The 12,967-nt window shown below is 34.5% G+C and overlaps 2 protein-coding genes across 9 annotated transcripts; one reads left to right on the top strand and one right to left on the bottom strand.

The window, feature by feature from the left end:
* Positions 1–2,567, top strand: LOC103502021 (peptidyl-prolyl cis-trans isomerase CYP20-1). Its single transcript, XM_008465819.3, has 7 exons — positions 1–162; positions 415–493; positions 1,258–1,305; positions 1,421–1,444; positions 1,792–1,974; positions 2,069–2,144; positions 2,234–2,567. Exons 1-7 carry the CDS (start codon positions 97–99, stop codon positions 2,370–2,372), a joined length of 615 nt encoding a protein of 204 aa, XP_008464041.1. The 5' UTR covers positions 1–96; the 3' UTR covers positions 2,373–2,567.
* A 1,077-nt stretch (positions 2,568–3,644) lies between these two features.
* Positions 3,645–11,382, bottom strand: LOC103502020 (SMR domain-containing protein At5g58720). Of its 8 annotated transcripts, XR_007815609.1 has the most exons (14): positions 10,439–11,382; positions 9,084–9,109; positions 8,288–8,410; positions 8,078–8,163; positions 6,977–7,209; positions 6,741–6,814; positions 6,605–6,661; positions 6,305–6,372; positions 6,112–6,218; positions 5,468–5,538; positions 5,206–5,324; positions 4,598–4,709; positions 4,118–4,262; positions 3,779–4,010 (listed from the first exon to the last, which is right to left on the bottom strand). XR_007815609.1 is itself a non-coding variant. In XM_051079503.1 (13 exons), the coding sequence occupies exons 1-13, from the start codon at positions 10,956–10,958 to the stop codon at positions 3,969–3,971; spliced, it is 1,638 nt and encodes a 545-aa protein (XP_050935460.1). In that variant the 5' UTR covers positions 10,959–11,382; the 3' UTR covers positions 3,645–3,968. The 8 variants fall into 8 exon arrangements, 4 of the variants coding, with proteins under 4 accessions (XP_050935460.1, XP_050935461.1, XP_016903144.1 ...); XM_051079503.1 differs by lacking the exon at positions 4,118–4,262 and having other exon boundaries at positions 3,645–4,010; XM_051079504.1 differs by having other exon boundaries at positions 3,779–4,262.
* Positions 11,383–12,967: the final 1,585 nt, after the last annotated feature.

Here is a 12,967-nt window from a genome sequence, read left to right as displayed (position 1 = left end):
GAGAATTTGGGTATAAAAGGGCAGATCAATTCCCCCAAAGCGAAGGTTATTGTGAAGGTATTTTTCTTTTTCTTGAAGTGAGAATTTCCCGGCGAAATGGCTAAGACGGCGTCATTCATTTTATGTACCTTTCTTGTACTAGGAGCCCTAACTCTCATCCAGGTAATCTAATCATCTTCCATCTCTATCAAATTTCTCTTTGTAATTGCATCCCTAATTCGCCCGACCATAGTTTTTCTATGCTGTAAAAATGCGTTCCTCATTCTCTCTGATCCGTCCCGCGGTCTAGATCTGTAATCAACTCCGATTCCATTTACTGCTTTGATAATGACCAGCTTACGATCTTTATGCGAGAATTCGAATGAGGTTATAAAGTGAAAGCAGAAAATTAATCTATGAAATTTCTGATTCCAGGCAAAGAAGTCGAAGGAGAATCTGAAAGAAGTGACTCACAAAGTTTATTTCGATGTGGAAATTGACGGAAAAGCTGCTGGTATGATTAATTTTGTTTTGTGACCAAAGTTTTAACTGAAATAGTGTGAATCGGAATAAGAATAGAGTGCTGCAGCAATTAACGTATGTATAGCATGCTTGATTTCTTTTCTCATGGTTTATCGATTATTAGGCATCTTCATTGACGAAACCTAAATTAACTAACTCATTTTGTATGACATTCTTTATTCTCGTTATTATGATGTCATTTTTGAACGATTAAGCCTTTTTTAATTAATATAGTTTACCTTCAATCATTTTGTTTATCAGTATAAAAAATTATGCATGCTCTGTGTGGCACAATGCTGCAACGCAATAACCGATGTACATGCTCAATGAACCAACGAGCAGTAGTTTATTGTGATATAATGTTTAGACATTTTCTCATGAATTGTATATTGTATACTGTTCAACCGTTTGTTGAGATTGGCTATGCTTCAAACATCAGATGTTCTACTATTCTATAGAATGCATGTCGCTTGAATCATGTTTATCGCACAATGTAGTAAAGGACAGTCCAATGCCCATTCTTGCTTGAACAATATGCAGTACTTAGTCATCTGGCGAGATTGGTTGTATTTGGTATGTTAGAGATTGTTTACTACTTCAGATTGCGTGTTATTTGGATGGTGAATGATATTTATCGTATTATCACATAATGATGTGAAGTAAAATTCAATGCCCATTTATACTAATGCAATTAGAAACGGAGATTTCGCATTTCAGAATTTAACTAAGTTAATTTGAATGATAACTGTTGTTCAGGTCGTATTGAAATGGGTCTCTTTGGGAAGGCTGTTCCTAAAACCGCTGGTATGTTATTTCTTTGTAGATTGGACTATCCATAATGCTGAATTACATAATACGCCGCATGCTATTTGATTCTATCACTGACTAATTATTGATTCTTCCTTCCGTGGTTATGCAGAAAATTTCCGAGCATTATGCACCGGTAAGGAGATAACTCTGTATTACATCTTTCGCATTTGAGGTTTTTCCTTACTTAAATAGTTAAATACGGCGCAAAATATGCGTGGTACAGCTTGCAATGCCCTCGTCTATCGCTCTACCTCATACCTCATAATCTCGTGCGTGTTCATTTATTTCAAAAACTATTTGAAGTGGTTCTTATTTTCGAATTTAAATAGGTGAAAAGTTAAACCAAACTCACCTAAACACACCTAAACAAAGGAGGTAACTGTTAGTATTTTAATTAGTTCATCTTCTTTACAACATGGAATGGGTTACGCGGACCTTGTTTTGATATTTAGGTTCATAATTCATGATTTTCATTTTCAGGTGAGAAGGGTGTTGGGCAGAGTGGAAAACCTCTACACTACAAGGGTAGTGCATTCCACAGGATTATTCCCAGCTTCATGATTCAAGGAGGAGACTTTACCCTCGGCGATGGAAGAGGTGGAGAATCAATCTATGGAGAGAAGTTCGCTGACGAGAATTTCAAGCTGAAGCATACTGGACCAGGTAAAAAAAGGATCAACCTTTCCTTACCTCTTCAGTGTTATGGTATTAAACTGGTCTCCATAGTTGAAAATTCAATGTAAACACACATACACAGGCCTCCTATCTATGGCAAACGCTGGTCCAGACACCAATGGTTCACAATTTTTCATCACAACAGTGACAACTAGCTGGTAAATCCCCGTGTAGCAGATGTTATTTTCTTGTTTGTTTGATCATTAAAAATAAATAGTTCGAGTAAGAATATTGATTATTCGCACAGGTTGGATGGTAGACACGTAGTATTTGGAAAGGTGCTGTCAGGAATGGACGTGGTTTATAAAATCGAAGCTGAGGGAAGGCAGAACGGAACACCTAAGAGCAAAGTTGTGATTGCCGACAGCGGCGAGCTCCCTCTATGATTTAATCGCCAACAGGTCATCTTTTTTTTTTTTTTTTCCTTAATCTTCTTCTTTTCTTCTTTCTATCTAAGAGCAAAGGATTAGACATAGTATGCCCCCATTATCATCCACTCGCTTTTCTTTGATGTTCTGTTTATGGTAAAATTGGTGGTGGTGCACAACGGACCTCTTTTTTATAGCGGTGGTTTTTGTTTTCTTCCCTTTTCCCTTTTAAGTAATGTTTGATTCTCCCAATCTTACATCATTTGACAACACAAGGTCCTCCTCACACCGAATGAAATTGCTCTGTAGATATCATGTTAGAGTGTAGTGGTGGGGTAAGTAAACCAACGTAATTTTTAGAAGAAAAAGAAAACTAAATGGTTAAAAAACGCGGGCTAAATGATGCTTAATGATAAAAATATGAAAACTTATGTTGTGAGGGTTTATCTTGTTATTTAGTCTGAATTGTGTTTAGAAAATGAGAAATGAGCATTTGGGGGTAGTTGATGAGCGTTTAACAATATAAGCAGGGAATCACTCATTGACGCATAATATCCCAGTCAACTAGCTGTGGACTACGTTGTTACAAAAAGATAAAACAGGGTAGAAGTTCCTTAATGGAGTATAAATTTGGCTATGCTAAGGTCATAGACGCCTATTCTGGATCAATAGGTTTGAAGTCTCATATGCCATGTGATGGAAAATGGTGCAAGCTGTGCACGATTTTGCCGCTGCCAGGATTGGGAACGGTTCGGTGGTCATACTAGATTGAATAATTTTTTAAAATTTTTTATTATGAAGTCGAGAGGGATCGATTTAGCAGGTTTTCGTCTTTGCTAAATCTAATGGTTTGCTTTCAAATTCGGTTTCAAAATTCATATAGAACCGAATTAATTTGTTTTCAAAATTCCTTTAGACTGAAGTAAACCGTTCTTTTGGTTTCACTAAGCTTTCATTTCGTTGAATTTATTTGATTTTTAAAAGCTAGTTTCAGTGACGACTCTTACCTGCCACTCCAACTCAGTTACTTTCATCAAACGAACAACTAAGATAAGGCAGCACCGTTCTAAATCCTAGAATGAAAAAAAAAAAAAACGTGCTTTTGAATTTTTCTCGTAGTTCTTTGTTACCTTATCTTTTGATTATTGTTGTGGTACCCCTTTTGGTAAGATTTTATTTAATGTTTGCAAGTTCAATTTAACCAATTTTGTATTTGTTTTTAAAATTTAAATGGGAGACGAGTACAAGTTTCAAGAAACGAAAATTAATTGAAGCAAAAAATGCCCGAGATTTTAAACTAAAAACCAATTTTCTTTTTGGAGTTATTCTAGCATTCTAGATGATTCCATCATTTCATATCATTTTCTTTGGTTGGGAAATAAAATGCAACAGAACAAAGTAGAGGAAAACTGTCCCCAGCAGCATAAAGGAAGAAAGACGGATGTGGTTTTCTCAGTTTAAGATCTCTTGCAAAACAAACGCCATACTTTTGGTTGACTTTCACACATTCCTAGATCAACATCACCATTGTTTTCACGATTTGACAGCACATTCTTTACCAGATCATCGGCAATCAGATTGTTGGGTACCGTCCACCATTCCAACCAAATTCTGCTATATCTGAGGCATCATGTTCATAACATCCTCCCGTGGTTCCTATTGAATCAACTCTCAAATAAAAAGACTGACAACACGTGGGCTATCCTTAATTTCTCTCGACGGTTTCTAAATAAATGCTCTCAAATATTAAAGAGAAAAAATACCGGTATTTTACATCTTCAGTTGGCTAAGATGAGAGTCAAATGAGTGCAGTTTTCCAATGGAGCTGGTCAACTCCAAGATGATTTTAATTGGCAGTGATTAGGTAAGTTAATTTGACTTGATTTAAGGGTTTAATGACTTCGAAAACTGCAAACGAGCAGAGTCGATGTACGCTCATTATTATTAAGCAGGAAAACTTATGATTATTAATGTGCAAGATTTCAAACCTCATTCCTAAGTTTTGTCATACTCAAGTTTGACGTGGTTATTCATTTTAACGACTAGTTAATTGTATGGTGCAAAACTTACCCTCCAAATTGGTGATTTTGAAAATGACAAATGATTTCAACCACTTCAGACGAGTAAATAAATTTAACGAGAGTAGTAGCAAATCCATCCAATCAACATCACAAGTAATAGGTAGTGTAACAAATGATTAAATCCGATTGCTGGACTATAAAAAATTAGTTTGAAGACCTTACCCCTTGAAAGCATGGGACTAATGTCCAATCTACGTAACCAAATCTCAAGCAATAGAACGGTCCTTCTATAGCTTCAAACAAATTGCACGACGGTAGCTCCTTCCAAGTAAAGCTCAGCAACACAAATAGGTTTTTCATTAAATGATGATATAAATGAAGGCAATTTACAAAAAGAATCAAAACTACTTTAGGAGGGAGAGTTATCGGTACAACACAAAGGCAATACATGATCAATTCAATCAAGCAAAGCTCGCTTAGATTTACCGTTACTGCCCATGTACAAAATTTCCACCCAACAGAAATAATCTTATAAATCATTGTTGTACAAATCATTGTTGTACATAGTGACAGTCGATTAAGCTAGAAAAGAAGGGGGACTACAAGGGTTTTTCTACTGCAGGGCAAGAAAATAATTCTCTAGGTACAGCTAAAGAGTGAATTAGTTTTGGTTTAGGCGGGCCTAATTTAAGTTGTTTGCCTAAAAATGCAACTACACCCAACTATAAGTTTACAATGAACTTCAATACCTTGCCCTTGATCAATATGCTATGCACTAAGCGGCTCCGTAAATATATCAAGTAATTTCGATGAATAAGAAGAAATCTTACTCAGTATCGCTATGAGAATCCAGAAAGTTAAACTCTCTGAAACCACTGAGCTTTATCAGTATGGTTCCTCGATTTTCTTCATTCCATTCGATACCTTCATTTTCTAGGAGTTTGATAACCTGCATGATGAAACTGTTAATATTTTATGATTCCCATAAGCCTAGAAAGGTTTTTCTGTGGAGTCAAAAGCAACATCCAGAACTAAATATTTATTAAACTCAAACATGGGTACATAAGCATGGGATGGATGGTCGACACGTACTGAAGTTTTCAACTTTGATTTTCCTACACCATGTGATCCACATCCGGTGATAACTCTGAGAGACTGAATGGCTAGAATAATAATTAAAAAAAAGGACAGAAAAACTCATTTTTATCCCTGTACTTAGCTCAACAAGTCAATTTTAACCTTCAACTTCATCAAATTGAACTCAAACTTGAATAAGTTGAAAAATTATTACCCCTAAATTACGTTATTGTTCTTTTTATTTTTTTTATCTAAAAAAAAGTTGTTAGATAATCATTATGGTACTTGGATGAAGCTATTTTATTGGTAGCTGGAAATTGTATCGTTCAGAAATTTTCATGGTTGGGTTTTGACATTCATGGCTTGATTTCAAGTGGTTTCCTGGTTATATTTAGTAATTGTAAGTTGGTTCTATGGGAATTTTCTAATTTATTTTATGAAGGGGTACTGATTTCTCACCCACAACCAGTTATTCAAGTATAGGTTTCAATTTGATGAAGTTAAAAAACATGAGGCCAAAATTGACAAAGTGAGCCAAGTATAAGGATAAAAATGATTTTTTCCATCAAAAATATATATATAGTGAGCAAAACAGCGAAAATAAATATTATAATCAGGAAGGAGTGCATAAAAATATAGCAATTGGCAGGTATGCTCACAGGAAACATAAGATCCAAATAGTAGGTGCATTTTAAGAAGCCTCATTGCCTGTTTAACATGTTGCCCATGCAAATCAATTGTAATCACATTCTCTATATCCCTATTTCTGCAAGAAACAGTAACAGTTTAGTTTACAATTAAAAACAAAAATTGCCTAAATGTTGCTGCTTTTAAGTTGAGCAAAATAACTACCTGGCTAAAAATATATTATGACTTGCTTTGTCATCAGCCTTGTGCGCCAGTCTAGTTTGTGCTCTCCCCTGCACAGTCAATGGTTCAAGCTGAGTATTCTATTATCACGAGATGAAGATTAGAAGATTTCTCATATATCCTTAGTTTAATTGAGAAGTTCATTAAACAAATGGCATAAACAATCAAACAAACAAAGTGTGCAAAAGGAAAAGTAGAAATACGAGCTATGCACATGGATATGATAAAAAAAAAAAAAAAAAACCCCCATGGAATTTACATAGATCTGCTCAGCAAACAAACCTGCTCTGAAAGGTAAGATGCATAACTGCGTTCTCCTTTTGTATATGCTGCTGTTGCCTGAAGAAAAATGAACCCACATATAAGTTCAAACTTATTCAGATATTGAAAACCTGTAAGGTGCTAAAAAGTATATTACTTTCTGGAAACAGGATTTCACTGAATCCCATTGCTGGTTTGCATTTTCCCTATAGAACTGATAGTCATCTTTGGCTGTAACATTGAGCGAACTTCGAAGTTATAGTTATGAGGTCTCAACCAACAAATTGGCTTAATTCAACTTTGTTCTCATAATTGATGAGAGAGACAGGATTGGAGAGTTTATATAGAGAAATAATACCAAAACAAAATCACATAAAGAAGTTGCAAAATTACATTTAACGTCATTAGTATTCTGAACACAACTTGGGGGATTGACATCAATGGCAGGTCCCAGAGATTGCATTTTCTTCACCATACTTCTCCAATTCATGGTGTTTGGTTCATATTCAGGACTTCTCGAAATGTTGAATAAAGTTTCTAACAATGTTTGAGGGAGATCAGATTCAACACTTCTTGAGGGTTGTGGTTTTTGGACTTCAGAACCAGCAAGAACCTTCACATCATTCCTATTTTTCGGTTTGAGGGAGTTGTTCAGATAAAGTTTTACATCACATACATATAAAAAGAAAATTTCATCATGGAATGACTCAACACAAGCCAAACAAATTACATCACTAAAGTAAAACGTCATCATTGACAACTTTAAACGTGTAGATAGACTTCCAAATAAAATATGGTAGCAAATTTTATTAAAGAATTAACATGAACAATAAAAAAATGAAAATGAACTCTGAAACATTTTAAAATGCTAAAACTCTCATCTTCTACTAAATGAACTGGGAATGTTTGCAAGCATAAAAGACCATGTCTTTTGCTTAATCAGAAGACTACTTTGGTAAGTCTAAATTTTTTTTTTCCTGTAGTTTTGCTGTGGACAAGAACATCAAAGCGAACACAGGGTTGGCTACTCAAACATTGTGCATGGCATGGTAATTAAAAGACATTTTGATCTGACGTAGACATTGGGAGTTCAAAAACAGCGCATCATGAGCTTCGCAACTTCCAAGAAATTAAATATTTTTTTTCTGTGTCTGATTTCAAGCTCCAAAGCAAGTGGCGATTTATAGTTGTCAAGTCAACGTTTGAAGAGGCAACAACTTTTGAAATAAATAAGTTGGATTAAGTATAATCTTAACCATCACCAGGGAAGGCTCTAAAGGTGAGAAAAGGTTTTGAAAGAGATAGATAATTGAAGAACTAAATGGTAATGGAAACAAGTGGAACCATTAAAATCCAAAGAAGTTTATAACATGACAGATGGGTCAAATTGAACCCGGAATTATTTGCCACTATATGCTCAACTCGTTGAGGTTAAATGCAGAAACAACAACAATAATAAATAAAATTAAAAGAAAAAAACTAACAACAACTTACCTACATACAGCCGCAAAGGACCATATACTCTCCGGAAACTCACTTTCAGACGAGTAGGAGGTAGAATCTGATGCACGATCTATCGACTGTCCACGACATCCAACAAGTCCATATTCCAGAAAGAGGGCAAATTACATAGCACATAGTAAGCATATTTGCCGACATGATTGAATGCAGAAGGTTACTTAAAAGGGGAAAACTCTTCCTCACATGTTCAATATGATCAATTGAAGATCCCAAATCTTGTTGAAAGTTAGCACCGTTGCACGAGTCCCTACCACTTTCAAACTGTTTACTGGAAGGACCAGCTAAATCAAGCAATGCATTTAAAGCCTGAAACATTTGATACAACCCAAAATTAGGATTAAAAAACATGGTAGTAAAAAATCGTTGCTAACGCAAATATTCACTTAGTATAGGACCTAAACAATTTTCAGTTGGCAGAAAACTTAAAGACAAGTACAAGCCAGTGACACCAATACTGGTTGATAGGGGTTAGGAAATCCCAATTCCACTTATGGTTCATTTATTGGGTAGCAGGTGAGGTTAGCAAAAAATCTCCATAATATGAACTGGTAGCTTTTGATTGGTCAATAAACTACATTTGTACAAGAAAATAATTAGGCATAAAGATTGAACATTATCAAATGTTGTAAAAGAATATCAAGTCGATCAGTCAAATATTTAATAAAAATTAAAGGAACGGTTAGCACTGACTAACAAATATCTTAAGATCCTAGAAAAATGAGAACCACAAGACATGCAGTTGTCAAAAGTATTGATACTATAAATGAGACATGACAATAAATTGAAGGAAAGTATATTACTACTTACAAGGGCATTAATATTATTGGGATGTGTTGGACAATAAGCTTCTATGATACTATGACAATTATTCAAACAGAAAAAGGATACAACGGAAAATATAGTGAGATGGTAGCTAACGTAATTGACAAACTAATCAGGAGGGAAAATCCAAATACAGAAGTATAAGTACTCACAGTACCTTTTCCACATCACAGCCACATTGACCTGCGGAGATAAAACTGGATAGTCAATGAACTGGCACAACTAATATCCAATTGTTTCATATAATATTAATAACAAATAATTAAGGGGGAAAGAAACAGAGCTGATATCCAATTCTGTTACATCATGAAAACACCCAAAAATAAAAGAAAGAAAGAAAAAAAAGAAAAAAGTAGATGCTAGAAAACATAGTTCCAAAAGATAATGTTTATGTTAGGTACTTAAGCTCCGTGGAGAACCACACACGGCGGGAGAGACAAGCCACTTTAGTACCAAATTGGTCATCCCATTCTAACCAAGTAGGACAAAGGCAACCCATACTTGGTTCCTAACAGTTTACCAGTGGCAACACCATCTCTAAATTATTTGCCTTGTAGCAATATAATTTCTATATATTACCAAGGCAAACAATATCAGTGCACTTTCATGATTTCATTGAGAAGAAATGGAAAAAAAAACACAAGGAGCAAACATAAACAACGCCCACATAAAGAGCAAAAAAAAAAAAAAAAAAACTCAGTCCAACAAAGTAAGAAAAGAAAAGAGCTCCAATCCAAAATAACAAGATAAAGATAATAACTACAAATGTCTTTTCATATAGAATCCAAATAGGGACATCAAAGGGCTCCGATTCAAAATTACCAAATTTGTTCTATAGGAGACAGCTTTCATTAACAATGAAATAATGGAGCCAAGGGGGTACGGGCATAAGCCTAAAGAGATTAGCTATAAAACAAAGTGGCTTTCTTGTCGATTGCAAGCCTCAGATGTTCTAACTGAATATTTTCCCTAGAAATTTCTCTCCCAGATTATTGGAGGACTGAAACCTGAAATTTGCGATATGGTTGAATTACAAACTTAATGGAGTTATAATGATGTCTGTATACTCTCGGTTTAGGTAGAGGAAAAAAATAGGTAGTGCATACCCTTGCATTGTAAACCTTCTAGCAGCCAATTTAAGTTCAAGCTATCTCCTTCTTGCCTACCTTTGTAACTCTTTCTTTTTTATAATTTTTTTTATTAAAAATTAAGGGAAAAAAAAATCTTTACAACTCTTTTGCGGAACCTACAGAATAATGAATGGTTAACCCGTGTTCTTGAGATGGTTAAAACATGTATCTTTATGAGTTTACTTAAGATGATATGCATTCATATTATTTATAATCGAACATAAATGGACATTATAAATAACCTACTGGATCTACAGATAAATACGAATGAATAAAAGTCAAACTAGCAAAATAGCACCGTCTGCTATTCAGACACCATTAAATCTAAACACTTCTCTCATAAACTTTAGAAAGAGGAATGAGGAATAATAAGGGTACTCACATAGCACATCTCTTACGACGGCCATGCTCAGTTCACACTCATCCCCTAACATGGAGCAAAGGAATTGCTCTGCCTCCTGTTGAGAAAACTTCCCATGGTCAAACTCCATGAATTTATTCCTCGAATCCCTCTTCAATGAGGACCGAACATAATCCTTCCCTAAAACCGTAGATATTGTTCCCGTAGAAGCAACAACCCGTTTCTGTTTCTTCCCCATATAACCTTTATAATCTAAAACATCCTCAGAGGAATACGAACTCGAACTCGAAGCCGTGATCGCACTTGAAGACGAGGAAGAAGTCGTCGCGAAATCGTCAAAACTATCAGCGTCTTCATTCAGACCAACCCTAGCTTCTCTAGGAACAGGCAACGACGGATCGTTAAGAGAAGCCACAGATAACGCCTCCGTCACCACACCGACGGAATTAATAACATTATCTTTGTTGGTAGCAGGGGTGGATCCCAACGCCGACGATGGGATGACCTTCTTCTTCTTCTTCTTATTCTTAGGGTTCTTCATGGAAAGCGATGTTGAAATTTATATAAATAGAAAAAGAAAATTGAAGAACGAGGAAGGAATTTGTGGCAGTGCAGAGAATGAGGGAGAGAAAATTGAAGAAATTGGAAACCCTAATTAGGATGGGGAAGCAGGATAGAGATGGAGGTTTTTAGAGGAATTGGGAAATGGGTGTGGAGAAAAAAGTGGTAGGAAAGTGTGAGAACTGGATTTTGACGTCAATGGAGAATCTCCATCTACATCCGGAGGATTAGATTTCAAATGTATAATAGGCCAACCCAACCGACGCCTCCCATCGCCGGATTTGGGCGCTCCAATTACATTACGGAAAATAAACTTCGAATTAGATGTGAAAAATACCTTTTCAAATGCCTTTTGCTTTTCTCTTCTTTTATTTTTTGAAATAGGTGCGTTCCGTTTCAAATGAGTCATATCAGTCCCTAAATTTTAGATGATTTAAATGCTGACAAGTTGTTGACTAGATCATTTATTTTTAAATTTTATTAAAAAGAAAAAATAAAACCCAAGAAAATTTCTTGGATGAAGGGTTTGGATTAAGTTGGATGAATGGTACTCTTTTTTGAATGAGACCTGTTGGGAAGATTTTGTGTGTTTTTTTGAGATTGTAAGATGTTTTAGGGCTCGAATTGGGTTTTATTTTTTCTTTTAATAAAAATTAATATATTCATCCACTTATTTAGCAAGCCACCCTTAGCATTTTAAACAATCTACTTGGACAGATTGGGTTGGTTTTAGCAACTATGTTAATCAAAACCATCTTTTAAACCCATTGTTGAAAATTTAAGGCCCGTTTGGTAACGTTCTTGTTTCCTGTTTCTTGTTTCTGTTTCCATTTTTTAAGAAACAGAAGTGTTTGATAACTTTCCTTGTTTCTCGTTCTCAAAAAAAGTAGAAACGTTTCTCATTTTATAAAGAATTATTGGGAACAAAAAAAAGTAGTTTCTTCTGTTCTGTTTCTCAATTGTTTTATTGGTTTCCTTTTTCTCAATTTATTTATATTTGTTTCCTTTTCCTTTTTTTCAATTATTTTTTTTCCTTTCATTTTTCTCAATTATTTTTATTGGCTTTTTTCTTTTTCTCAATTATTTTTATTGGTTTCCTTTTCATTTTTCTCAATTATTTTTATTTCTTTTATTTTCCTTTTTCTCAATTATTTTTATTGGTTCATATTTCTTTTTTCAATTATTTTTATTGGTTTCCTTTTCCTTTTATCTCCATCGTCTTCTCCAAATAATCATCCTCTTCCTCTTTTACTCATCGTTTTTCTTTGCACACTGTCTTCCTCTTCACCTCTCACCGTCTTTCTCGACAACCCGAACTCTTCCTCTTCGTCGGATCCATAGTTTTTGCCTGATTGTTCCTCTTCGTCGAATCCATAGTTTTCATCTTTCTCTTTGTGCAAATCTGGATTTTCGTTGTGGGTTTTTCTCTAAAGCATCATAGGTTAAGAGTTAAAGGTTAAATTTTGTTTTGTTTCTTTCAATTCTGAATATTGAAGACATAATAACTTACTTTAAAATTAATATTAAATTCTAGATGTCACGAAATAACAATGAGATTGTAGAAATTGATGGATTAAAAAGAGAAATTGCCTGAGTAAGATATGTTATTGCTTATCAAATTTGGTAACATTTGAAGGATAAATATAATTTTATGTTTATGTTATTATTTTTATTCGTGCATTGATACTTCTTCGTATTAAATGAATAAACTTTTGATAATTTTATTTGTTATGTTTGATGGATAGACCTATATTTTTGTTTAATGTTTAATTGAAGTAGATGTGAAAAATAAAAAATAAATCTAGAAGAAAATCAATAAACAAGAAACAGTTATCGAACACTTTTTTTTTGTTTCTGTTTCTTTTTTTTTTTTCAAGAAACAAAAAATAGAAACAGTTATCAAACGCATTACTGTTTCTTGTTCTAAAAAAAGAAGAAACAGGAAACAGGGAACAAGGAACAAGAAACAGAGAATAGAACAAGAAACTT

The sequence above is a fragment of the Cucumis melo genome, chromosome 11, assembly GCF_025177605.1.
Source record: "Cucumis melo cultivar AY chromosome 11, USDA_Cmelo_AY_1.0, whole genome shotgun sequence".
Classification (NCBI taxonomy): Eukaryota; Viridiplantae; Streptophyta; class Magnoliopsida; order Cucurbitales; family Cucurbitaceae; genus Cucumis; species Cucumis melo.
This window is presented reverse-complemented; position numbering and strand designations above follow the sequence as displayed.

Excerpts from the sequence above, each read along its gene's own strand:
- LOC103502021 (XM_008465819.3), top strand. The coding sequence starts at position 97 with ATGGCTAAGACGGCGTCATTCATTTTATGTACCTTTCTTGTACTAGGA. Across the intron at positions 163-414 it reads GAGCCCTAACTCTCATCCAG|GCAAAGAAGTCGAAGGAGAA; the intron begins GTAATCTAATCA and ends TTCTGATTCCAG. Across the intron at positions 1,445-1,791 it reads TTTCCGAGCATTATGCACCG|GTGAGAAGGGTGTTGGGCAG; the intron begins GTAAGGAGATAA and ends TTTCATTTTCAG.
- LOC103502020 (XM_051079503.1), bottom strand. The coding sequence starts at position 10,958 with ATGAAGAACCCTAAGAATAAGAAGAAGAAGAAGAAGGTCATCCCATCG. Across the intron at positions 6,219-6,304 it reads CATAATATATTTTTAGCCAG|AAATAGGGATATAGAGAATG; the intron begins GTAGTTATTTTG and ends TGTTTCTTGCAG. Across the intron at positions 5,539-6,111 it reads ATTTGGATCTTATGTTTCCT|CCATTCAGTCTCTCAGAGTT; the intron begins GTGAGCATACCT and ends TTATTATTCTAG.